The sequence below is a fragment of the Equus caballus genome, chromosome 20, assembly GCF_041296265.1.
Source record: "Equus caballus isolate H_3958 breed thoroughbred chromosome 20, TB-T2T, whole genome shotgun sequence".
Taxonomy (NCBI): Eukaryota; Metazoa; Chordata; class Mammalia; order Perissodactyla; family Equidae; genus Equus; species Equus caballus.
The window spans coordinates 57,339,603-57,366,874 of record NC_091703.1 but is presented as its reverse complement, the minus strand read 5'-3'; the positions used below and the strand labels follow the sequence as shown (position 1 = coordinate 57,366,874).

Genomic DNA, 27,272 nt, shown 5'->3' with positions numbered 1-27,272 from the left:
CTCAAGGTAACCATCATTCTGAAATGCCTTGATCATTCTCTTGTTTCCCTTTTCCCAGAGTTTATCGCATCTCTGTGTGCTCCTAAAAAGTTTATAATTTAAAATTTTAGTTGTTTTTAACTTAATAAAAAAGACTGTCATACTTTCTGTAATTGTTTGGAACTCACTTTTTTCAGTTAATATTGCATTGCTAGTATTCAACTATACATATTGTTGCGTGTCACTGCTGTGTATTCATTTTGACTTTTGTGTGAGTGTACCACAGTTTGTCCACTCACTCTCTTGTAAATGGGCGTTTTTTTCCAGGGCTTTACTCATTTGAGTGCTACTCCAAGTTGTCTTGTATATTCCTCTTACTCTCATGTGCCAGAGTTTTTCTTGGGTCTATGTTTAGTGGAATTGCTACATCTTAGGGCATAAATGAAAGTTAAACCTTAGGAAATAATGTCACACTGTTTTTCAAGGTACTTGTACCACTAACCCTTCCATCAGCCAAGGGTAAGCTAGCATGAGGAGCCATGTTCTTTTCAGCATGTAGTCATATTAGACTAAAAATTCTTTCCAATTGAATACATGTAATATGTTATCTCACTGTGGGTTTGATTTGCTTTACTCTGATCTCTAATGATGCCAAACGTCTTTTCTTATGTTTCATATGTGTTTCTTCCCCTCCAAAATGTCTGTCTGTTTTATTTGTCCTTTTCCTCGTTTGGTTTCTCCTATTGATTTGTAGGAGTTCTTTATATATTTCTGTTCACTGGGTTTTAATTTAAATTATTATATTTTTCATTGCTTGGTTATTTTTGATAATTTCTTGTTCCTAATTCCTACTTTTGATGCCTTTTCTCCTTTCTTTAGGCATATAAAACACACTTATTTTATATTTAATATCTGATAATTAATATGCCTGAAGTTTTTGTGTTTGGATTTGTGTGTCTCTTGTTTCTGGGGCTTTGTTTTATTATGTGTTTTGCAACTTATTTTTTATTGAGGTATAATTGCAATACAACATTACATTAGTTTCAGGCATATAACATAAGGATTCGATATTTGTATATTTTGTGAAATGATCACCACAACAAATGTAGTTAATATCCATCCACATACAGAGTTACAGATTTTTTTTTCTTGTGGTAAGAACTGTTAAGATTTATTCTTAGCCACTTTCAGATAAGCAATACAGTGTTATTAACCATAGTCGCCATGCTGTGCATCACATCCCAGGGGCTTATTTATTTTATGACTGCAAGTTTGTACCTTGTGACACCCTTACCCATTTGTCCACCCCCGACCCCTGTTCTGCAACTTTTTATCATGACCTTTTTGTTGCTGGAACTTTGTGGCAATTTCTCAGGCTTGGGTTGAAAAGGTACATTTCTCCAGAGAGGTTCTTCTTTGTTTCTGCCAGGCTTTATTAACCATGGGAAATCTAAAAATAAATTCTCAGCGTCAGAGCTTTTCATACTGCATTGGTGGGGTCATTGGCCACAAAACACACATGAGAACCAGCTTGTGGTTATGCAAATGTTTTTCCTCCTCCGTCCAGCCTCTGGCTTGAGACAGGCGAGTGTACTTGCTACCCCAGGGTATTTTGTTGTGTTTTCCTAATCCAACTTTCCCTGCTTTTTTGGGGAATGTTCCAATCAGACTTCCGTGTCTTTGTCCTCGGTCCCTGCCCAGGTGCTTGGCCATCCAAGTGACGCTTTAGGTCACAGAGATCAGAGTATCATCTCCGTATTTGTTCTTCTGCTTCTCTGTGTCTCTGGCTTCTGAGAATTTCCTTTACTTTTCTGCTGCCTCACTGATGCAAAAAAATATCTCACTGTGATTTTATCCAGCATTTTTAGGTATTGTGTGGTAGGAAGGCTTGTTAGGATGTCAAGTCTGCAATACATATGAGACACCCTCGTCTTGTTTTTTTTTTATAACTAAAGAGGTTCCCCAAAATGGGTCTTCTCAGATCAGAGCTATGTGTACCCCAAAGTTCTAGCTTTCATCCCTAGAGCCATCAAAAATTACAAAATCTGGACATCATCGTCCGAGTACACTCCCACCCCCCTAGCCAGGGGGCCAAGACATGACTTTTAATTCTCATTTCTGGTATAATTTTATTTCTCCTTAGGGCTCTGCAGTACATTGAGCCAGTTGCTTCTCATCTCTTGGTCTTAAAGCAGATGACACAGCAGCTTCTTTTCCCGCAGATGCTCACCCAGGGTACTGAGAAGCATTCTGGTGTCTCACTCACTTGCAGGTCTCAAATTCCAGTACATATTTGTCATTTCAATTAAGCCAGTTCAACTTCCTACTTGAACAATGTTTTGTTATAATCTGGAGTTGAACATAAACCCTCAAATAGAGAAAATATTGATGTAATATTTTTATGACAAAAAATCCAGATAAATTACGAAATAGCAATTGTGCTTGTCAAGTTATTTTATTTATTAATTTTTCTTTATTGTTTTTGGTAATTAACAACTTTCTAAAAAATGTTGCAGTTCAAAGTGCACTTTTTTTTTAGAGGGGAGGATGAGTTGTGGCATGAGGAGAGGATATTTTTTGTTTGCTTTCGTACATGGGATACTCAGTCCATGAGATCTCTAGTTCATTAGCTGTTAAACTGAGTTCAGGATAAATCTGTTACATAAATAGGCACTGAACAAGTATGAAGACAAAACATTAAAGATATTGGAATTTGGGCACCAAAAGAACTTTAGAGGTGATAGACTCGTCAACAATTTAGGAACCTCAAAAATCATCCAGGGGCCGGCCCCGTGGCTGAGTGGTTAAGTTCGCGCTTTCCGCTTCTGTGGCCCAGGGTTTCGCCAGTTCGAATCCTGGCGCATACATGGCACCACTCATCAGGCCATGCTGAGGTGGTGTCCCACATGCCATAACTGGAAGGACCCACAACTAAAATATACAACTATGTACTGGGGGGCTTTGGGGCAAAAAAAGAAAAAAAATAAATTAAAAAAATCTTAAGAAAAAAAAATCATCCAGCCTGGGTTATCACTGAGGAAACGAGGCCCAGAAAAGTGCCGTGAGATGCCAAACACCATATATCCTGTGACTTTCAGAGTCACAACTGGAAACAGGGCCACCTAGTTGAATATACTCTTCTGTGCTATATTGTTGCCCTGCTTATATGCCACGTTTAACCAAGCATTTCAAATTTTTTATATTTATAAATTTAAAAAGTATATATTTATGTTTTATAAAATGAACTGACCTCCCATGTTTAAAATTAATTTAGAAAACTCAGACAGCTTACATTTTTAATAAAACTATATAATAATCATTGGAGTTAATGGGAGTATTATGCAGGCAACACAGATTTCTTAAGTTTGTTTCCAGAATACGTGTAATCACCATGACTCCAGGCAACCTCGTCTGTTTATTAGAGTGAAAGAATCAGGAAGTCTGAGATGTAGACGTTTCAGGATACTAGGGAAGTGAAACATAGCTGCTTCTGAAATGAGAGCGCTGCTTTTTATAAACAAATAATTGTCATTATTTCCTGTTTTTTAATCCCATTAAGAACTGTTTTGGAATGTCATGGGCTCGCTGTAGCTCTCGAGATCACCATAAACAAGTGAAACTGTGCAAGAAGAGAAGTTATAGAGACACACAGATGTTTCACGTCAATGGCAATTTTATTGTTGCTGACTAATGATAGTAATGGTAGCTGGCATTTCTTAAGGCCTTCTGAGCCAGGCACTGTGCTGGGCAGCAGGCATTAGCTCACTTAACCCTAAGAGCAACCCTAGGAGGTAGGTTTTCTTTGTGGGTTAGAGAACCAAAGCTTGTGCACAGTTGCACAGCTAGTAGATGGTGAAGCCAGGCCAGGAGGCACCTTGCCCTGCCAGACTCCAGGGCCCCGTCTAACCTCAGTTCTCTGTTCTTGCCCCACTTAGCTGGCTGAGAACAGTTTCATTTCTGGTGTCTGGTTAGGAAAGTTTTTCTGTGGGTCATGGGATGTTATGCTTTAAATCTCTTTTTCCAAGACCAGCTTCGGGGCCAGTATAACAGGCAGGGATGGTGGGGGAAGGAGGAGAATTCAGAAGGAACTGATATTTGCTGAAGGAAATCGGTATTTACTGAGTACTTACTGTGTGGTAGGCAGTACAGATGCTTTGGCAGAATTCATTCACTGTTCATTTTTCCGTTCCACAAATATTTACTGAGTGCCTGACTGTGGGTTTGTCGCTGTGGTTGGAACCGGGGAGACAATCACGAACAAGACAACATCCCTGTACTCCTGGAGCTTAATTTCCAGTGGAGGAGACAGACAACGCACAGAGTAACAAGTGAATATATAACATGTCAGTGGCAATGAGGGCCTTGGGGAAAACTGAAGCGGGTTAAGGGGTATGGAATCATGGTGGGGAGTGAGGGTAATGTTATATAAGGTTGTTCGGGAGGAACTTTCTTTAAAGGTGACATCTGAGCAGAAATCTGAAGACAGATCATAAGGCCTTGCCGGCCATAGTGCGGGCTTTGGGTTTTAGCCTGAGGGCTGGAAGGTTCTGAGCACCGGCACGGCGTACTCTTTTTTGTGCTTTTAGACTCTCTCTACCGTCTGTGTGGGGCACAGACTGTGGAGGGACAGGGAGAGAATGTGATTGGGCGTAAGAGCAGCAGAGCTCTCATTTATTCAGTGTCTACTGTGCGCTTTATGTTATCACGTCTAATGGTTTCAGCAATCCAATTGAATTAAGTTCTCTCTGTGCAGCAGACGATGGCACCAAAAAGCTCCCAGTGGCTTAGAAATTTCCCTAAGGCTACACAGCTATGAATACTCAAAATTGACATTTTTGGCCCAGCTTTTTAAAAATGACAGCTGCCGTTGAGGGTGTCATCCTGGGTGCTAGATTTGGTTCCAAGTGCCTTGAAAATGTGACCCTTATAGAACAACTTTGAGAGGTAGGTATCACACCCATTTGTAGACGAGGAATCCCAGGGTCATGGAAGTTATGACTTATGACTTGCAACAAGGCAACGTAGCTCAAGTGGCAGAACTGCGAATGGAAGCCGTGATGTGTGGGCCTCCTGCTTAATTCTGGTGAGGCAAAGAATTTATAAAGTGCTGGACAATCTCACTCTTCTTCACCTCTCTGCCTTTTTCCCCTGCTTGGTTTGATTGCTTTCAGGTGATCCACCCCATCCCTTTTTGGAGGAAACTGCCTGATAAGTTACTGATAGCTTAGGATGCCTTTACATGTTTTATTATCCCTCCTGCGAGTATGTGCATTTACAAGCCTGTCACAGGGAGAGGATGACTGACGAGTGAATCTCTATTGGGAGGATTTCAGACGGTGTGGCACCAGTTTTCAGAGCAGATCTTCTGACTCCATCAGATCACCTGAAAGATTATGTTCTCCCAGGAGAATCAGGAAGGCAGGTGAGAAGAAGGCCGTCTGTCTGGATGACTCGCCCGGAGCGGTCCTGATGAGCCTGTGCTCTGAACTAGGGGAAGAGGAGTGGGTTGTCACGTTTCAATTACGACATGCATGCCAGGCAGTGTTTCTCTTGATTAGTATGCTGATTCAGGGCCAGGCCGTGTTTCTTGTAGTATGGAGATTCGCTTGGCTCCTTGCATCTCGTCTCTGTGATGGTCGGAACTGGCTCCAGGAAAAGCTGAGAGAGAGGCAAGGTTTCTCTTGCTCTGCTTCTAGGATCCTCAGTGCTCCCTCCTCCTTTCATCGGAACATTTTGTCAGGATGTAGTATGATGCCTTTATTCACACTAAAGTTTAAATGACTGAGCTCATGTAATGTTTTCTATCTGTGAGAAGCTTGATTAGAAATAAAAAGCTTTAAACAGAAAAAAATGAATCTTTATTACTGGAATTTTAGGCATCAGCATGTGGGTGATGTGAAAGGAGGTGAAAAAATGCTTTCAAGCCCTCTAAATGATATACTTTTTGGTAATGTAACTAAAATATAAGTACTTTTTTACCTGATTTCCATTTTATCTTCTTTGTCTTAGAAAGAAATGCTATAGAAACGTATTGAGTATTATGTGCTGGGCGGGCATCACATTGGCTGTTTACACACATTATCTCATTTCAGTGCTGTATAACGCCCAGCCACGTATGTTGGTTATCCACGTCTTGAATATGGACAAGTCAAATGACTTCCTGATGGTAGGATGGGTGGTGAAGAATGGAGCTGGCAGAAACACTGTGGCCTCCTAACTCAGCCCAGAAAAGTCCAGCATAGTCTAAATACTTAAAATAGTTTTAATAGTTAAAACGGTAAAATGTGAATGATAGCAGGTGTTGCTACTTCCCCGATGCATAAAGTTGAGTCATAAAGCTTATAAAAGTATTGTTGGAGCTGGTTATGGCAGGGTTCTCCAGAGAAACAGAACCAGTACTACATACACACACACACACAAACTTATTTTAAGGAATTGGCTCATGCAATTGTGGGGCTGGCAAATCCAAATCTGTAGGGCAGGGCAGCAGGCTAGAAATTCAGGTAAGAGTTGATGTTGCAGTCTTGAGTCTGAATTCCACAGGACATCAGTCTGAAAACTCAGGTAGGTTTGCTGTGTTACGGTCATGAGGGAAATTCCTCCTTCTTCAGGAAACCTTAGTCTTTGCTCTAAAGGCCTTCAACTGCTTGGACGAGGCCCACCCACACTATGAAGGGTAATCTGTTTTATTCGAAATCACATCTAAAAAAACACCTTCACAGCAACATGTAGACTGATGTTTTGCCAAAACCTAGGTGCCATGGCCTAGCCAAGTTGACACATAAAATTAGCCATCACACCAATAAATAATGGTTTTCATTGAAAAGAATTTTGAAGGTGCCTGGATTCTTTACCTGCTGACTTTGCAGCTGGTTCCTGTGCGGTGGGGACAGACACAGGACCAGTTCAGGAGGAAATGCAGCGGGGCACAAGGAAACAGCTATTCGTTTATTCCATGATGTGTGTGTGTGTGTGTGTGTGTGTGTTGGATAGAATTCATCATATTGTTTTCTGGACATGGATATACGTTTCAAAAAATTCTTCAAGGTTTTATGTTACTGTTGGAGGAAGCTATCAGGCTGGTTGGGAAAGTACCAGTTGAGAAAGGGAGGAGAAAAAAATCCTCAAGCAATATTTCAGGGTCAAGTGTGCAGCTGGGAGGCGGGGGAAGGTCAGGGGATTGGAATTCCCACAAATCCTAAGTGTGCAGTGTGACTAAGGAGGAGAGGGTGGGTCTGCAGAGCCACGGCACAGGGTCATGACTGATACGAGAGCCCGCTGTGGGCACTGGGAAGGAATGAGTGAATTTGTTTTACGAGTGCAGTGGAAAGAGTTTACCTATTTGCCTGTTATAGACAATTAGAAGTATAAAAATATGAGCATTGCTATTTTTGTGTTTTTAAGGAGCATAATATCATGACTCATAAAATGTTACAAGAAACACGTGCTAATGGCCTGTCTGTTATGTTCTTCAGAACAACTCCTATGTGAAAGGGGACAATGAACAAGATGGCTTATCCACACTTATTCTCTCTGTGTATGAGAAAATGGACGAATGAAGGACGGAGAGGCTCAGTACCGCTTTGGTCCGGGGTGCTACCATCTCAGCGCACCCTCACATGACACTGACCGGCTGCAGCTTCTCTTGAGGCTGGTTTCGAGGTCACTCACTGCAGCTCCAGGAGGCTGGGGTGGAAGTTGGAGGGAAATGCAGGTCTCTTAGAGGTTGGTGACTAGCCAGTGTTTTACCTTAAACAGCCTGAGGCACCACATACTCGGAGGCTTATCAGAGAGACTGGACATCTTAGGCCTTCTTGTATGACTTGTCTGGAACCCACCCATTTTTCTACGGCCCTTCTCAGGTTCCCCACTCTTAACACTGATGTCTGACTTCCAGCCTTCTTCTCACTCCTTCTAGATAAACTCTCTTACCTTCTTTATTAGCCACAGCCCAGCCTTCCTCTTGCCTTCTCTCTTTCTAGTCTCTAGATATTTCTCACATTCATTCTCTCCCTTCCATCCCTAATATCTGTGATTTAGTTCAGGCTGTAGTCATTTGCTGGACTATTACAATAACTGCCAACCAGTCTTGTCTGAGGTTGACCTCTCTCCAGTCCATTCTCTCCGTGGCTGTCAGAGTCACTTGTCTATCAGGGCAAACTACTTATAACCCTTCAGCAACAATCCGGCTCCTACAAGATGAAGTCCAAGCTCTTGCATTGCATGCAAAGCTCTCCATGCTCTCCACCTGCCATCTGCTTCTCGGCCACATCCGCTGCCACTTCCACCTCTGCTGTCACAGCACCTTATGCTTTTCCCATGTCTCATTCTGGGGTACTGGTTAGATAGTCATAGGTCTCAACATCCTTCTCCCCTCTCCCTACTGTCTTCTTATTAGTTACCTTAATACCCATTTTGGAATAAGGTGGCAATAAGCCAGCAAGCAAATACATTCCCTTCTTCTCTGGTTCTAGAGTGATTCAAAGTAGCCTTAAAATGAAAAACGGTGCTGGAGGAGGAAGGAGACGTAGGAGGACGTAGCTACCGTGGTGCTCTTGTTGGTGGGCTGTATGTGTGAGAGACAGACAGATGGGCAGTACTCAGGCCGTTTCTAGCTCTAGTTGGCAGGGCTTCCTCTCTGAATCTCTACTTAGACGGGCCCCAGCTGCTGAAGCCAAGCGGCCAAGCCAGTGGATTCATTCCACAGTCATCAGGGGTCGGCTCCTGAGAACAGGGATTTTGAAGTAAACAAACAGTCCCTGCCCACACGCGAGTGGGAATCTTGGTCTGTAATCTCTGGTGTAAGATATCTCACTTTACTTATTTATTTTTCATCTCAGCTTAGGTCTGACTCCCAGTTCTGATTTTGCTGGGCCCGGTGCTCCCCACTTCCTCTATCTCGGAGTTGTATTAAGGTGCTAGGATCTTATAAGACACTAAAGTGTCAGAGAATAGGAGGGAACATTTGTGCCTCCAGGTTATGCTGGCACACCCCTGTGACTGCCCCCATAGGGCCCTTCACGCTGCTTCTGGGTCCTTCCCAGGACACAGAGATTTTTGGGAAGGCTAACCATGTGGTCTATCCCCCTAGACACACCTGGAAGCCATCTCTCTCTGAGTTTTCTTCTGGGATTCAAGGGGTCTCCGGCTGTAGCATCCACAGAGGCTCCCTCTAACCCAAGGGGGCCTCTTTTTGGGCTGGGGAAAGTCTTTTTCTCAGAGCCCTCTCCCTTTTCTATAACCTTAGCCTCAACAGATTTAGGTTTGTGGAAAATAAAAGCCAAGTATGCTTGCTGGCTGTTTCTGCTTCCTGCCCTGGCACCGAGCTTCCCCTGGGGATATGGCAGGGAAGGGACGGGCCCCTTCTGAAAGAGAGATGTTATTACAAAGACAAAGTGAAACCCAAGGTAGCCCTTGGTGTAGACGCAGGGGCTTTGGGCCACATAGTTGTTATGGATGGATCTCAAGTGTTCTAAGACTGGAATGTACAGAACATCTTAGGGAAAACACAAATATTAGTGAAAGGCATTTGGAATGCACTTAGCATTTATTCCCAGAGGGGAGGCCACCATCTGGTATGCAGCATCCCAGTTGGGCAGAGTTTTCTGCCAAACAAGCTCAGAGGCAGTGGACCTCCTTGTGTGCCGGCACTGGCCCCTGGTCCCATTCAGGTACGTCTTATGGTAGCAGGGTTATTTTCACTTAACGCGTGTGGAACAAGCCCTGTTTTCCTCAGAAGGGGGAAAGGGAAGTGCCAGGCACATAAAGCTTCATGGACTGGGCTTCAGTGCAGTAATAAAAGCTTTTATTTAACGAAAAAGTAATTCTTCCACTTAATTGAAGTAGTAACTGAAGTGAGAGAATAACTATGTAAAAGCTATTATCAAAAGCAATTTTCTGAAGTCTCATTAATGAAGACAGGTAATGAAAATGAAGGTATAAAGATGTAACCCTGCTTATGTTTCAATAGGGAAGAATTGAATATAATTGCTTTTTTCATATAACATGTTTGTCTAAGTTTTTGTTCTTATCTCCAACAATGGAGGCAATGAATTTAAAAGAAAAAAAAACAACTGAATTTAAAAGAAAAAAAGAAAGAGGAGTGTATTTGAAAGATACAAGGGTATCCCAAAGAATTGAAGGTTCGATATCCAAGCTTGGGAAGGAGAGAGATGGGAGCTACCTGACCTTGTCCCCTGAGAGCTGCTATGAATGGACCTAATTCCAATAACTTCCAGTCTCTGTGTCTCTGTTTGTTGTTTCAAATTTCCTGGAATGACAATCATATGGGCTCAACTGGAGTTAGTCATCTACCCCTGTGTCACACAAGTGTGAGTAGGTAGCATCAGTTAGTGCTAAAATTTGCTTAACTCTTTCTACATGTAGGGCATTGCCCTTAACACTTTTCAATTATGATTTACTCCGCTACAACAACCCTATGTCTTATGTGCCGTTATGTTTCCCATTTCTCAGAGGAGAAAACCAAAGTCCAGAGAGGCCAAGTTTTCCCAAGGTCATGTAGCTTTTACCTAACATTCAATCTTTGGCATGACGTGCACATATCTTTAATTTTATGACTAGACAGCAGCATAGATGGTAGTTGGAGTTTGGTCTCTGCAAATATCCTGTGTTTATACCTTTGGTCCCCACATGGGTGAAGTCAGAGCCATATCCTGGCTCTCTGAAATACTTGGCATCGAAGCTTCTTCCATGACCTAGACAAGGGTAGGAGAAATGTGGGGAGCAGGGTTGACCATAGGTAGGGGCAGGAGCAAACGACAGCAGGAGTTACAGCAGTGGAGGTGGGAAGGTGATCTAGCCAGATTCCTGGGGATCATGAGCCAGGATTTGCTGAGTCATTCAGTTTGGTTCCATTTCTTGGTCATTTGAAATGTTAACCAGGGTTCTTGGAGATGGAGCAGAATGACATTAGCACTTGGACATCAGTAGGAACCTGGCGTCACCTGTTTCTGTTTGACACTAATTTAAATGAGATATTTTGGTAGTCTTCTTTGTTTTGTTTTATCTCCCCCTCTTCAGTTTTCTTCTCCTTATTTTTTAAACTGTCATCCCCTTTTTATTGATTATCATTATCCCTACTTTTTCCGCTGTGTCATTGCTTTACTCTCTGAAGGCAACAATGTCACCCATCTCTTAATTTATGCCAGGGGCCCCAAACTCATTTACCTCCAGGGGCCAGGCATCATAAAGGAATAAACCAGGCCAGGTAAGGGCTGTGTCAGACTGGAAAACACAGGTCCTTTCTACAAAGGGGAAACTACGAATAGACCCAATGTTCCACATCTGAATTTTCATGCAAAATTTCCCAGATATAATGTTTGCCATTAATTAGTTTTTAAAAATGGGTTGGCCAACCACAGTGCACCTACAGGATGGCTCTATCAGCAGTTTATAACTTAGGTAGGACACTCTTGGAAGAGTAAAGGTGATGGGGAACACCTCTATCTCCATCCTGGCTTCTAAAGGGAATGTAGATGTTCCAGGCTATTTTCTGAGTCAGCCTCTCCCTCCTAATTGGCTTTATACTCTAAACCATATTTTATGTATATACTAATATTATTCCACTGGAAGAAATATTTTCAGCTTAATACATAATGATAAGATGATAATATTTAATTATAAGTTGGCTATTTTATCATCTCCACTCTCCCAGTTAGATGTTAAACTCCTCCAAGGCAGAAGCCTATGGGTGCTTAAGACATATTTTTAATTGGTTGATATAAATAAACATTCCTTTAAATTATAAGATTAAGATTCTCTAATTAAAGAAATGTTTGCAGTGTTTGAGCTTGTCTTCCTAATGGGTTTCTGGTTTGGGGGGCTATTTTCAGAGTTGTGTTTGCTTTTCTTTTAGGCAAATTATTTAAAATGTCCTTCTTCAGTTTGGAAAGACTGTTTGCAGATGCTCAAATGCAAACTAGTTTTGATATCTCTATGATTTTAATATGATTGAATTAAGCTGGACTTGCAAAAAAAAAAAAGATGTCTGTGCTATTTTTGAAAGATTTTTATTGTTTTGGAAAAATTTGGTATTTTGATACCTAACATAGATTTTCTTTTATTTGTAATCTATTTGGGGAGAGGATTTATGGAGGTGCCAGAGCACATGTGACCAAAGAGTCCTACAGTTGGAAGAGACCAGAGAGTAAATTCAGCATTCCACTCAGCGAAGCCTTGCTCCCTTGGTGTAGGGAGGTGTTCACTACCACACAAAGCAGTCCTTTCCACTTTTGAGTAGCTGTATATTTTTGGCTGGTTTTTCTTTGTTGTGAACTGACATTCGTCTCCTGTCATTTCCACACTTTGGGCCCAGTACCGAACATAGAACAAGTTTAATCCTTTTGGACTCTCTAGTATGTTCATGGTAAGATCTTTGAGGGCTATGAGCAAGTTACATGTTCCTCCGAGGGCCTGAGACCACATCTTAGAGCACTTAACACATGTTTGAGCGCACAGGCTTTGGAGTCAAAAGGATGGAAATCCTGGCTCCACCTTGTACTCACAGAATGACTGTGGAAAGATTGCTTAACCTCCCTAAGCATCGTTTCCTTATTGGGTTACAGTGAGTATTAAATAAGACAGTGAGTGAAAATGCTTAGTCCAGGCTCTGACTACAGTCCCTCAAGAAATGATGCGTATAGTTAGAACATGCTGGTTAAACTGAAAGGAAGGAAGTCTCGCAGAATGTCTTAGTGTTGAGCCAAGACTCATAGAATCTGAAGACTGCATAGAATCTGAAGCCGTGCTCCTCCTGGAAGTGAATCTTTGATACTTACCTTGTAGACCTTCTGACACAGATAGAGGAGAATGATGTCGGCACTTTCCTCCTTCCTGTGTGCCCTCAGCAAGCTCAGTTTCCCCAGAAATGTAATACCACAGAACACGAACCAAGCACAATCTTTATGCCCTAGGAAGAGTTTGCGTCCTGAATGTCAGTGGTCTTCTTTCACGGGCTGATGAACTGGCTTCTACACCTAGAAAGAAACGTTTGACTTGCTTAACTCTTTGCCCAAAGCCTCCTCCCTTGATTCAGATCCAAGAACCTTCCAGCTTCCCCTCCCGCTGAGCTCCTTTTCCTCTCTAGTTCCACCCAGGCTCTTCCTCCTCTCTGAGCTAAGGGCTCCCACAAATCTCCCTTAAAAGGAGAGGGAGAGCCAGTTGAGGTCTCACCAACTCAGAAGCCCCCCTACTTTTACTGTTTTAAGGTGGTTTCCAGTTGAGAGGCTAATTAAGAGCTATTTATTTAATGAGACAGTATTGAATTGTTCAACTAGTTTTAAAAAACTTTTAAAGTAAAACAAGCGCATGGTCCCCAAAGTTTACCCTAACTCATTTTGTCTTTAAAGAATTAAACAACTCTTTCTTACATTTTCATTAACTGTTTTCTTCTCTATTTATTTGTGGTAGAGATCATTTTCCGTGGGATCTCTAAAATCAGATAATATCCCCTGGCTTTTTAACTTATTTCCAAATAAAGAACTAGTATATAAGGAGAGTCTTGGGCCATACCGTGTATTTTTGTACAATATGTAAGAAGTCAGTGTTTGTACTTATCTAATGAAGGGGATTTTAAACAAAACTGCATGTTTACTTTTTCTAAATTTTGATGTCTTTTTTTATTTATATAAAATATAAGAAATTATATGATAGTGAACCAACTTCGTGTTCAACAGACTGTGTATTAAATGAATTACAGGGTATTTTTTATACCCTTCCGTCTAAAACCATGCTTAGGACTGGGGCAAGCAGATCGCCTCTCTCTGGCGTGTTGTTGACAGAGGCCACTGTGTCAGTGCATCTCTAAGTGGATATGAAAACATGCTACCAGAAACGACTTAGACGGATGCTATCACTGTGTAGTTGCAGCCCAGGGATCTTGATCTCGTGAGAATAGACTAAGCAACACTTAAAAAAACTGAAAAAGGCCTTGCTGTGTGTTTCCCGCCAACACTTCCTTTTGAAAATATTCAAATTTACAGAAAAGTTGAAAGAGTAGTACAGTGAATACTTATTGTTAACCTATTGCCACATTTACTAATGCTCTCTGTTTTTGTTGAAACAGTTGAAAATAAATGCACATATCATGACTTTCATCAGCCTGCGTCTCTTAGATTAAGGACACTTTCCTACATAAACACAGTACCATTATCACACTTTAGAAAATTAACAATAATTTCCTAATATAGTCGTCCCTCGGTATCTGTGGGGGATTGGTTCCAGAACCAAAATCTAAGTTACTTATAGTACCTAATACAATGTAAATGTAACACAATGTCAATGCTATATAAATTGTTGTTATACTGTATTGTTTCGGGAATATGGACAAGAAAAAAGCCTGTACATGTTCAGTACAGACACAACCATCGTAGGCCTTTCTATCAGTGGTTGGTTGAATCCGTCGATGCAGAACTGCAGATATGGAGGGCTGACTGTATCATCTAATAAACAGTCCATGACCCATGTTCACATTTTCCCAATTGTCCCTAAGATGTCTTTTTAGCTTAAAAACACCCCCCAAAACACAACAAACGCGAATCCAACCAAGGTTCATGACTTTGTTGTTACGCTTCTTTTGTCTTTTTAAATATAGAAGAGTCCCTGCTTTTTTGTGTGTTTCATGACATTGACCTTTTTTGAAGAGTGTAATAATTATCTTGTAGAATTCCCCACAATCGGGATTTGTCTAATTGTTTCCTCATGTGCTTTGTAAAAAAATTGTTTTTCAAACTTTTGGAAATATACTTATAGAAATGTGCCTAAATCGTAAGTGTAGAAGTTTGTGAAAGTTACCTCCCCAGTCTCTGGGATCCTAAAAGTCTAGCTATTTTGCAAACCCTTATCTCTGCCCTTGTTTCTCCCTTGCATTGAGAGAATGCCTTGTGCAGGGACAATATCCTGGCACTTTCCTGCAGATCAGGGTGCTACAGCTGGGCAGCTTCCAACGTAGGCAGTTCCCTTGTACTTATCTCAGATCCCCCACCGGGGTTTCAATTAGAGAAGTTATTGTTTAGTTCCCCTTCTAAAAATGTGGCATGATGTAATTATCCTGGCTTGAGGAGATTTGGGTTGTTTATACAATATGAATGAACTGCCTATTAGGAAAGTCATTTTAAGGCTTTTGGTGATTAATTCACTTGTTAAAACTGCCATAATAACTAGGTTGTAATAAGACACAGTACAGGGTTTTTTGGTTTCTTGCAACCTAGTGTGCTTTTGGTTGTAGAGATCCAACGTCAGTCCAGAGGTGGCTTATGGTCCTTTATTTTAAAAAAAAAGGCCAAATGTTAAAAATATTCTGACCCTAGGCCAACCTTGTCTTTACCGCCCTGATTGCTCTCTCTGCTCTTTCCACGTACTCCACAGCTCTTTCTTGTTTCTCTTGTTCTCAACACGCATGCCACATGGTGATGACAGATGATGGTGTAAATTGGGTTCTTAACCTGAGGTCGGTGGGTCAGGGAATCCCATAAAATCATATGCAAAGTTTGCGTCTGTCAGCTTATGGTGCTTTGTTCTGGAGAGAGGTTTCCGTAGACTTCATTGACTTTTCAAGGGTGTCTGTGAGCCCTGAACTGTTAAAAGCACTGGCTTAAATAGTTGTTTCCTTCTAGGGCCTTTGAGATTTTCTCTGACCCTTCACATAGTATCTTTTTTCTTTAGTAATATTTTTGTGTATTTGTTTTAGGTTAAAACATAAGGAATAAAATCAAATCTGTTCATCATATTAGTCATCACTCAGAGATAACCACTGTTTACATTTTGATAAATAGTTACTTATCTACCTATTAACTGTCTACTTATTTATCCATCATCTCTCTGTTTGTCCATCTTCACACACACACATAAATGCACACATTTTCTTAAGGACTCATTCTATATGAATTCTTTCCACTTTGCTAAATGTAGATCAAGAACATTTTTGTTTAATTGCCACAGAGTAGGCCATTGGATGAATATACTGTAATTTATTTAACCAGTCCCTAATTGATGTCACAGATACTTGTATTTTAACAGGAATCAAAGCTTAGGCCACAAGAGTAGAGCAAGAGTTAGGACCTTGGTCACACGAGCCCTCTTCCTCTGTCTGACCGTCCAAGCCCCACATCAAAGGTTAGGCCCTGGACTTCTGGTCAGAGAATGTTTGCTTCTTCCCACAGAAAAGAGAACTGTGCTCTTACACCCTTCCCCCAACCCGTAAGACAGGGACATGAATCGGCAAGTCATTTCAGATCAATAAAGAATATAATGGTTTTAGAGGATCGATCAGCTCTGACGCAGCTTCGCTTAAATCCAATCTCAATTTTCAAGGTTCAAATGGGCCCTAATTTTATATAGTTTTCCTTATATATTTTAAAAGTGTTTCTGAAAATTATTGTGTTAAAAAAATCTAATACTTTAATTGTTAAAATCCTTGACTCATGTAGCCTGGGAGAGACTTTACCATATGGAAATAGGTAGGGTTTCCTTGGGTCTGCGTGTGTGTCTATATTTCCCTATGATGTATTGCTGAAAGAGGGGTTGCTGATTGTCTTTTCTTCCTTTTCTTTCTTGTCTGTTTACCCATGACACCATCAGATCAGAGGCTGCACCCGTCAGCACCCTTGGGTCCGGGGGTAGTAACTGTTCCCATCTGGTTGCATGTGATTAATGGTGTTTATGTCATGGCATAAATCACATTTTGCTGTTCAATCAGCTGAGACTCTGGCCATTAAAAAAATTTACTCTACAGAAATCAATAACCAGTGGTTTTTGGAAAGGAGCAGTTCTTTAACAGTTATTCCCCAAGTCTGTCTGTAAAGATAAACAATCAAATTACTGTACTCACTGAAACAGTGCAGGCAACGACAAGAAATAGAATCTCACGGATAAAGGATGACCTTAAGTAAGGACAGGTAGGAAGCTGTTTTAAGGAAGACAGCAGGCAACCAAAGAAACCCAATATCCTTTTGAAAGTCTTTACGAATGTCACCCTTTTTGACGGATCCAGCCAACACCACAACCTCTGAGAGCTCAAGCTGAATTTTCAGAAAAGCATGGAAAATAAATTAGGTTGATAATAGCATTCTGTGACTGACTTAATGCCACTCACAACTCTCCATGGACTCTAGCTACGACACAGAAAATCAATTTTATTTATTTATTTGCCTCAAGTTTGCCTACTGCATTATTGCCACTAGGAAAACATATGAAATCTAAATAAGTAAATGAAATTAGCCAAGGTGATGAAATTTCATGTAAAAGAAAATGAAAGACTGCTTTTTTTGGGGGAAAGAATAGAGCTACAGATAAATCGTACATGCTTTACTTTGTGGGGAATATTATGTATACTCTTAAAATGATGGTGTTGACCATGTGAGCTACGTGCCTGGAAAGACCGAGGCGAGGTCCTCGTCCTGATTCCCTTGTAGTTTATTTCACATGCCCTGGGCGATTGCTTGGGGATGTTGCTCACACAACCTGTTTTTGCTGCAGTTGCCACTGCTTTTGTGAGCACTCCAGTGTTTTTGCTCAAATTGGAGCATGCCTCACTGCGTCCCGCCTGCTACTTGTCTTAGGAATCTGTTGCTGCAAGTTACAATTAGAGAATTCGAGTTACACCAGTTTTGCACCTTCACCTGGAGCCTCAGCAAAGTGGAATTCTAAAGGGGAAAGTGAAAATTTCCCTTTGATACTTTATTTTCTTTACAACCCTGTTCATAGCACAGAGTCAGCATCCTTGTTTCGATCCTGAGCTGGTGGCTCTTTAAATAATCACAAACGTAGCCCAATAAAGGAAGGAAGGAATTAACATCTTGTGCCTTTTCCCTGTATGGAAGATACAACCCTTTTATGCAGGATATGACCCTGCAGATCTGCTCCTGGTGCACGAGGGGAGGACTAACCTTCAGGCAGAGTGCTCTGGTGAAAGCATCAGGTTTCTCATTTCCCTGAGTAATGACCAGGAGCCGAGAAGGGCTGTTTCCTGTCACTGCGCTGCATCATTCTCATTTCCATTATTGGCAGCTGTTACTTTGCTCGAAGTTTAAATTATCTCAAGAACTCTACGCTGAGTTCAGATGTTTGTTTATTGGAGCTGCCTGAGGCTTTTGAAAACAGTCTTTTGTGTTCTCCCAGTCTTAAGAAAAGGCTCTTCTCAGAATCGGCCCTTCCTCCCTCCTAGCTGTTTTCTGGGAACCTGCTTTAGTCTCATGAAGAAAATTAAATAAAGAGGATAAGGGCTCAAAACTGGTCAGAAAGGAGACTCCAGTGGTGAGGCGACTTGAAACGGAAAGGACCGGGGACTCAACATCCTGCGTTTGTGCTTTGTTTTTGAAACTTTGAGTGAGTTGCATTAATGAATTAACCAGCAGTCCAGCAATGGAAAATGTCTCTCCTGTCCTGATGGGGGAGCCAAATACTATAGATTTGTAACAGGAAGACTGTTGATTCTGGCTTCATTGTTGGGTCAGTCATTTGTGAGCTGGTGGCCGGACCGCAGGCCACACACTTCTGTGCAAATCGTTCATGTATTGGGACTGCCTGAGTATTGTTTCTCCTGTCGGAGACGCGGCCAAGAAAAGATGGTGAGCTCCGTGTTTCATTTCTTGTTTGTGTATCTGCTCGGCGTAGAGGATGGTGCAGGATGCCTGACTCAGTTTGGGGGCAGGGGAGGGGGCTGTTGAAATCGATGAGCCTCTGTGAGTGTTTGGCTGTTAATGCTTTTTTCTGTGTCATCCTCTGTAGAGTTCCGGGAACGCGTCCTATCGCTGCTCCATGTCTTCCTCTGCGGATTTTTCCGATGAGGATGATTTCAGCCAGAAATCTGGCTCGGCATCTCCAGCTCCGGGAGACACCTTACCCTGGAATTTGCCTAAACATGAGAGATCAAAAAGAAAGATTCACGGGGGCTCGGTGCTGGACCCCGCGGAGAGGGCAGTGCTTAGAATAGCAGGTAAGAGCATCCGGCAAGGGGATGGAGCTGGGTGGAGAGTTGCGGAAATTCACCCGTCTGCTCCCCGGGGGCCATATCTGGGCGCTGATGCACCGGACAAGATTTGTGCTCTAGGTGGGGGAGGAGGATGACCATGTTTACTTTATGCCCTGATTTTTCGAGAGAGCGATTTGCCCAGCCTGCTGGTGACTAAGCTGTTTGGCCCTCTCTTCTGGTTGGATGAATCGATATCTTTGAAATGCAAGGAGATATTTACAGACATCTGCATTAAACTTTCCTATATACGTGCGGCAGCCACTGTAACAATCTGAAAGTATTAACTCCAGTGATTCCTACTGTATTTGCCGGAAGCTGCGAGAGAGCAGCCTTCATTTTCATTTTTTCCCAGGGGCACTGAGCTGTGCAGATTGAACTGGGGTAGATTCCTGGGTTTTGGTACCCAGGATTGCAAGGCTATTCCAGCATCTTGGATGCCATTCCTTTTATTTAATGTAGCATCTCTGCCAGCATCATGTGTCCATAGCAGCTTTCTGTCCCTAGTGCTTTTCAGGTTTAGCCATTATGCATTCCTGACTAATTAATATATGGGAGGTGCCAATGTTTCTGTTCTGTGTTACTGGTGTTCTCTTCCATTGGCCCTAAAAGTCAAACCAGAAGTGATGGCTTGTTTTACCTGGCTGAAAGCTGAGAACACAGTGGAAATCAATCCTCCTGCCTTGCGGTGCCCGTGTGGTTTGTGTGTATGTGTTCTGTGCAGGAGAGGTGCTTCCTGGGGTGGTTGTCTCTCCACTCCCTCAATAATTTTTTCATTTCTCTGAAATGGTAATGGGGTAGAATGGTGTAAGGCCTTGGGGTTCTCTTGCAAAGGCCAAAGGCCAGGTGCTTTCCCGAGTTGGTTTCTGGGTTGCAGCCAGCTGATCAGGCCTCCTTTCCTCCCCTCTCCTCCCAACTCTCAACTCTGGGGTCCCCTCCCCCTCAGTTTCTTCTGCCTCCCACTATAATGCAAAGTTGGCACTTATTCTCCCTCTAGGGGGCTGGAGGGGACTAGCCCAGATCCCAGCCACTATGGCAGCTGAGAGTCCCCCTAGAGTCCCCCCTATGGGATTTTCTGATTACGGGAAAAACAAACAGCGCCTAGCCAGCCATTCTGTAGTCTGGGTTTCTGGGGCAACAGCCTTGAGCTTCCTCTGGCTTCTGTTGTGCGATGCTGGCTGGTCTCACCCAGGCCTTTGAAGAGGAGGGGTGGAGCAGTGAGGAGGAGGAGGATAGATGAGGATGATTTCAGCCAGAAACAGAGGGTGGAGAAGGCAGGCTGTTTGGGAGCCAAGTGCAACCAGGGCAGCCCTGCCTCTCACCACCCTCCTCTGCTCAAGTACCAAAAAGTGTTTAGTCACTGAGGCCTGACTCCTGGCCCTGTTGAGAACCAGCTCCCCCCACTCCCAAGCAGGTCTGAGGCACAGGGAGAGGAGGAGACAGCGCCATATCAGACATTTGGCTCAGCAGAAAGGGAAGACAGGGGAAAGGAGGGTGTGTGAGAAGTTGTTGGGGCTTCGTGGAGACCCTGGGGCCTAAGACAAGATGCCTGTATTCTGTGCATTTTTATGGAAGGTGGAAGATGCATCTGGCCTGAGAATTTTGATGGTGGTGGCCGAGATGGATATTTTGCTTTTGGTCATGAAGGAAGGGGTTATGAGAGAAGGACAGGGCAGATATTTGTCAGAGGGGATGAAATTCTAGAAATTGGGAAAGACTCTATTAGGCGGGAAGTCATGAGACGTTCGTAGTAGTCATCGTCAGTGTACACTGTAGGTGGCAAAGAAACGGAAGAACTAGGGGTTCTAGTGGGGTGCGCTGGGCCAGCAGATGCTTGTATTAGTGGACTGGCACTGTGTGAGGGCAGGGGCCATGTCTTATTCATTGTAAAACGTTTGCTGAGTGATCTGTGGGGATAGCTGTGAAGTTGCTGGCAGTTGATGCACTGGAGAGCTCAAAGTCACATACTCTTAGGATTCCACTAATTCTTCAAAAACAGAACAAAACAATAAACAGTATAAGCAGCCCCAGTATGGAAGTGTACCACTGTGTTTTAAATAAATGTTGGTAAATTGGCTGTTAGCTACACAAATCATAATACATAATCATACATGGAGCATAGATTCAGGGGCTGGTCCACAAATATCAAATATCTGCTTAATCATAATGTGGCTAAATTTGAGATTCAGATATATTATATATTAAATTGGCTACTGATCACCCAGTGTAAGGATAAGGGAACGATATCTGAGGGAATTCTGTGCTGTGGCTAGTTTGAAAACAGACCATTAAAATTTTGACTTCTTATTTTGTTACACATTTTCACACTCTGCCTGAAATTTACCCCTTCTCTGAATTTATTAAGAGATTGGGTGAGGTTAGAAATAGTGTGAGGATGTCCATAGTGTTCATTACTTAGTAATAGAAGAGTTGAAAGTTTAATATTTTTATTCGTTTTAAAAGTCATAAAGATAGAATTGAATATGAAAATATCAAGAGTCAAAAAAGACCCTATGGTCTGTGGGATACCTTAATTCATTCATATTTAATAAATATTTACTGAGCCCCTGGAATAAAATGAAGAAAAGCACACAGTTCTGCCTCTGAAGAAGCCATAGTCTACTATGAGAAATATGGATGTGTTGTTGGACAGTTGCAACACGGTGTGAGAGATTCGTCGTAATGGCTGTAAGGACCTAATATGAAAAACCCAGAGGAGAGGCTAATTAACTTGGATGGAGAGGGGAGGCGTGGGAGGTTCCCGAAAGGTTTCTGAGGGGGAGCACCACTTGAGGTGAGATTTAAAGAGCTTGATGGAATTAGGGTGAAAGGGAAGGCCACTTCAGAGGGATGGAACTACGAGAACAAAGGTAGGGAGTGTGTTTAAATTGGAACTGCAAGTAACGTGGGTACCTAAGCATGGGATTTGGTGGGGAAGAGAGAAACTGTCAAGGTGCTTGCGTGAAATTCTAAGGAGACCCGACTCTTTATGCTGTAAGTGGAGGAATCACTGGAAGGTTTTTAAGCAGTGCAATGACATCATTAGATTTACATTTCAGAAAGTCTTAGTGGGATGGTGTCACATGTCTGACACGTTATATTTTTAAAAGTGCTTTTGCATTTATAGTAGTTTCTTTATTTGAAAATCTGAGACTATAAAATATACCTTCCTGTCTCTCGGGGTCCGTGTGAGAGGAAAATGAGAAAATGTAAGGAAAGGGGCTTTGGAATACCCATTGTATAAATGCCCTCTACCTAAGAACAATACAGATCTGTCGTTCTTAGCTACAGAATGTTGTAAGCTGGGTCCTTCAGTCTTGAAGTGCCTGTAAAGGTACGTGGTTGGTCAGTGACAGTGCTATTTTAAAATAGGAATTTTTGTCTCATCTGAATTCTTTGAAGCTGGAATTGAAGGATCTAAGCAGAGTCAGACTCTGGACTCAGGCAAACGTGGATTTTAATTCCCCCTCTATCACTCAGCAGTTGTGTTTTCTCAGACAATTGACTGAACTTCCCTCAGCTTCATTTTCTCTATCAAACGCTCATGGTTGTGGTGATTCAATAAAGTAGTGAATGCAAAACATTTTGCAGATTCCGTGGCACATGGAAAATGCTCTATAAATAATAGTGTACTGATGGCCAGATGCTCCTGTGAGCACTCAGTGTGTCATCTCCGTTAGGCCTCCCAACAATCCTATGAAGTAGGTACTATTATTTTCTCCATTTTTCAGAGGGTGACTCTTGCCGAGGTCAGACAGCTAGGAAGTGGTGGAGCTGGGGCCTGAATTCAGGCAGTCTCGACTCTGGAGGCCAAGCTCTTAACTGCTGTCCTTTTGCTGCTTCCCTATGGAATACACTATTATGATTAACAGACTGACCCGATATTACCATTTCAAGAATGCATGGGGCAAAGTCTGTTTTTTTGTTTTTGTTTCTTTTTTAAAAGATTTTATTTTTCCTTTTTCTCCTCACAGCCCCCTGGTACATAGTTGTATATATTAGTTGTGGGTCCTTCTAGTTGTAGCACGTGGGATGCCGCCTGAATGTGGCCTGATGAGCGGTGCCATATCTGCACCCAGGATCTGAACCGGCGAAACCCTGGGCCTCTGCAGTGGAGTGCGCAAACTTAACCACTTGGCCACAGGTCCGGCCCCGGGGCAAAGTTTGCTTTTACAGACAATCCCAAATGCTGCTTCTGTTCATTTTGACTGGCTTCTTAAATGGACAGTTAAAATCACTTAAGTGTGCCTTGCTTATATTCTTAAAGCTGGGTGCTCTTGGGTGTCAGTCTCTGATGAAGACTCAGACTATGCTCTTAATGACCTTACTCATTGTGAGGAAGACAAGACAGTTTTGAGAGATCTATGTCTGCACATGTGAGGTCTGTAAATGGAAGGACTCTCAAGAGATCTAATTGCTAACCCTTTCATTTCAGGGTGTTCCATAGGATACGTGTTTGTTACTTCATGAACTAACGTGTACATAAAGGCATGCCAAGTTGCAAGAAAACCCTAGCGATCCTAAAGGCTTAGTGGGACATAGGATCAAACTCAGATTATAAGCCAGTGGTCAGGATGGAAAAGGAGACGTGGTCTTGCTTTGTTTGGATTAACAAAAGTGGGCCAGTTGCTGAGGAAAAGTAAAGCTCTCCAATTCAAACTCAAGTAAGGTTTTTTCCAAGAGTACTCATCCCCATCTAAGAGTTCAGGGAAAATGGTCCAGATTCACAACACCGAAAAAGAAAGAGAAAACGTCAAGGACAAAAGGGCAGTACTGTGAAAGAAGGAAATAGGGAGGGAAGACGTGGGCAGGAGGGGAAGTTGTCATAAGTCAGACGGCCAACAATGAACTGGTTTATCTAATAATGATAATAGCCAACACTTACAGAGCGATTTAACGTCACAACTTTATCAGGTGGGCACTATCATCGTCCCTATTTACTGATGGAGAGAGGCTCAGAGAGGATAAGTAACTTGGCAGTGTCACAGTTAGTAGGGAGCCAGGATTCCATCCAAGACTTCAGTCAGTACTCTTAAACACATCCATTTACTTGCGTGGGTTCCAACTGGTTCCTCCAGTGGACCCCGAAACTCACCCACTTTAGCAGTATATGGTATGTCAAAATTAAGGGAATTGTATCCATTTTACTCAAGTTCACTGTGTGGAGTGAACAGTGGGTAGCGAGAAGGAGGGAGGTGACAAAGCTGGGGGTGTTATGAAGGGACAGGGGCTGAGGGCGCGGAGCGCAGCAGCAGATGCACAGGCTGGCTCTGGGGGGCGGAAGGGAGGGACCGCCGGCTGGTCCTCTGGCCGCTGCGGGGCGCCGGGCGCGCACGCGCAGGCGCGTCTCGGCTGTCAGGCCCTGATGCGCGGGGCCACCTGCAGAGGCCGCCCCGCCCCGCCCCCGGGACCTGCCCTGGGCATGGACCCCCGTGCCCTTCCCGCCCTGCGCGGTCACAGAGTGACCTGAATCATTCTGTGCCATAAGCCGGGTGGAAAAAAGTATTTCCCCCTCTCCTCCCCGCCACACTTTCCCCGGGGAGAGCCGCAGGCCCCTCAGCAAGGGGCTGCGCACGCCGGTGGCCAAGGTCCGCGGCTTTGTTTCCCAGGCACCTGTTGTGGGTCCCAAATAGCAACCTTGCTCTCGGGGATCCGGGGCCCGCCGGCCAGCGTCCGGGGGGTGGGCGTGCTTGGCCGCGGGATCAACCGTGGTGGGCCGGCCGGGGGAGGGGGTCCGGGGCACCTTGGCTTTGCCTGGAAGGGCGGGGCCGAGAGGCGCCGGGGTCGGAGCCGCGCCAGCGGGGGCGCTGACCGCCGCGCTCGCCCCCTCCCTTCCGCCCTGCTCCCTCCTCCCTCCCTCTCTCCGGGGGCGCGGGCGAGTGTCTGCGGCGCGGCGGCCAGGAAATGCCGCAGATGCGCCGCGCAGCATCCCGGGCGGAGGCAGCGCGCCCGTCCTCCCGTACCGCCGCCGCCGCCGCCGGGGTCCGGCCCGGAGCAGGCGCCCCGCGCAGGGCCTGGGGGGCGGCCGCGTGGGCCGCAGAGGGTCCGTGCGCCGGCCACCCCCTGCCCGTCCCCGCCCAGCTCCCGGCTCCTCCGCGTGGCGTGGCGCTGCTGGTCGCCGCCCCCGGGCCCGCCGAGATTTGCCGCTGCTGAAACCCGAGCGGGTCTCTGGCTGCCCAGGAGCCGGGCGGCCGGCCCCCGCGCTCCGCCAGGGGGCTTGGGCGTTTCCTCTGCCGGCTCCGGCGCCCGCCGCCCCCTCCGCCGGCTCTACGCCCCGGCGCCACGCTCGCCCCGGCGCCACGCTCTCCCCAGCCTGCTGCTCCTTCCGCTTCTCCAGTTCCCGAGGCTGCGTCTTGCTGACTACCATCCTGCCCCCGGGTTCCGAAGGGGAGAGGGGAATTGGCCTGTCATCGCTTAGATCAACTTGGGCATGGCGGGGTACCTCTCCCCAGCCGCTTACCTGTACGTGGAGGAGCAGGAGTACCTCCAGGCCTACGAGGATGTCCTGGAGAGGTACAAAGGTATGTGGTCCCCTGCGCTCAGGCTGCGGGGCTTGGCACGCACCAGCGGGGTGACCGTTACCTTTGCTTAGCCAGAGCCGCCGCTGCTAGGGCTCAAGTAAACAGGTGTCTGGACCAATCTTGGGAATGGACCAGGTCTTTGTGGATGGCATTCAGTACCCGCAACGCAGGGAGGGTGGTGGGGTGGGCGACGATCTGGAGACACCCTTGGACGGGCGGTAGAGTGGGGGGAAGTGGTTTGGTTTCCAAGAAGCACATCGTGTTTTCTCTCCCCTGTAAAAGCTCATAAGCACTACGCATAATCATAATTCTTCCTGGGAGGCTGGGTACCGGTGAATTCTCCGAGGGGTTGCTAAGGCACTGCTGCTCTTGCTTGGCCTGGGGTATTGGTTAACCCTATAAAAAAGGTTCTTGGGTTCTTAAATAAATGGACTGACCACTGAGAGCATCACCAAGCCATTTTTCTTAAAACGATCTTATTTGAAAAAAGTTTATGGTTTGTGACTATACACCCATTTTTATATATCCCAAAAATCATTTGATAGTGTGATAGGTGAAAGACTTGGTCTGTTGTAAATTTAAAGGAGTATATTTTGAGATATTTTTCTGCCTATCCTTTATGCTAGGGAAATTCTATGACAACCTGATAAATATTTATATTCTAGTATTATGTTTACTTTGACTTGATAGTCAAATATAATGTAAGAAAGTACACCTGCTCATCTTAAAGGATCTTTTTGTCTCTGGAAATTATTCTTCGGTGAGTATAGATGGTTTTCTTACTGTGGCTCCTAAAACACTCCACACCCCAGGGTAGCTCTCAGAGCCTGAATATAGTAATAGTGAGTATAGTGGCCTGTTCCTTAGGTTGGAGTCAAATGGGTTTGCATTTTTTGGATATTTGCTTTGGGTTTAAGAAACTCAGTTTCTGTAAATTGAATGGGGATTATATGGTTAAAAATGCATATATTAATAGTTTCCTAGTAGCAAGTAGAAATATAAAATCCTGAACTGAATAATTACATTTCAAATCTCCTGAAAGCTCAAAATCCACCCACAATTATGTTTTATGTCTTTCTAGGACCTATTTTATTGCTGACATTCTTTTAATCCATGTAGAAACTTGTAAACAGCACAATCAGAATTCCTTTGTGCCAAGACTCTATTGTGTATAATACTGCCACTGAGCAAGTGCAGTGTGATATTTTAGGCTAAAGAGCATTTATAGTATTTGTGTGTGTGTGCGTGCAATGTATTCATGTTTACATCCATCTTGCCATTTTGAAATAAGGTTCCTAATCAATTCTCTCCAGAAATTTAAAAATGAGAAATATTGCAATATAGATTAGTAAACCTTATTGAAGACAAACGTCTGTGCTCTTTAAAGTCAGAAGGAAAAAGTCTGAAAGTTCTAAAGTATATATATTTTATGCTTTTGAAAAAAATTATAGCTGTATGAATTTTTGTCCCATCACATTTTACCTCAGTGACATGTGGTTGATTCAGGTGTCTTTGAAAACAGAGATACCTAATGTGCTGAATTGACTTGTCTTGAAGAAGCAGACATTATTTAAAAGCTTGTCTCTATTTGCCTATGGAAATAAAAGGACGTTAAAGATCTGCAAGCTATGGCAGTTCTCACTACCCTTCATTTTAATTATAATCTAATGATGAATATTGCGCTTAAACGCACAATTTTTCAAACATATAGTCCAAAATTTCACTGAAAAAATGAGACTCGTTTCCTTTATTTTCTTTGTGGTTTTAAAATGCTTAGGTCATCAGTT

General features: G+C 43.6%; 1 protein-coding gene and 1 long non-coding RNA gene across 34 annotated transcripts in view; one reads left to right on the top strand and one right to left on the bottom strand.

The window, feature by feature from the left end:
* DST (dystonin) overlaps positions 1 to 27,272 on the top strand; it is a 440,189-nt gene that overhangs the window by 77,690 nt on the left and 335,227 nt on the right. For 22 of the 32 annotated variants that reach the window (XR_011430068.1, XR_011430067.1, XR_011430066.1 and 19 more), the window contains exon 4: positions 18,724 to 18,931. Coding sequence is in view for 29 of the 32 variants with exons in the window: in XM_023624291.2 (XP_023480059.1) it covers positions 18,724 to 18,931 (208 nt within the window). In the remaining 3 variants the exon portion in view is untranslated. Of the gene's footprint in view, positions 1 to 18,024; positions 18,564 to 18,723; positions 18,932 to 24,841; positions 25,486 to 27,272 lie in introns of those variants that run through there. The other 10 variants (XM_023624293.2, XM_070245729.1, XM_023624292.2 and 7 more) reach the window with 5 other exon arrangements.
* LOC138919666 (uncharacterized) lies at positions 11,995 to 25,613 on the bottom strand. Of its 2 annotated transcripts, XR_011430083.1 has the most exons (3): positions 25,425 to 25,606; positions 17,883 to 18,850; positions 11,995 to 12,974 (listed from the first exon to the last, which is right to left on the bottom strand). It is a non-coding gene; the product is annotated as an uncharacterized lncRNA (long non-coding RNA). The 2 variants fall into 2 exon arrangements; XR_011430082.1 differs by lacking the exon at positions 11,995 to 12,974 and having other exon boundaries at positions 15,946 to 18,850; positions 25,425 to 25,613.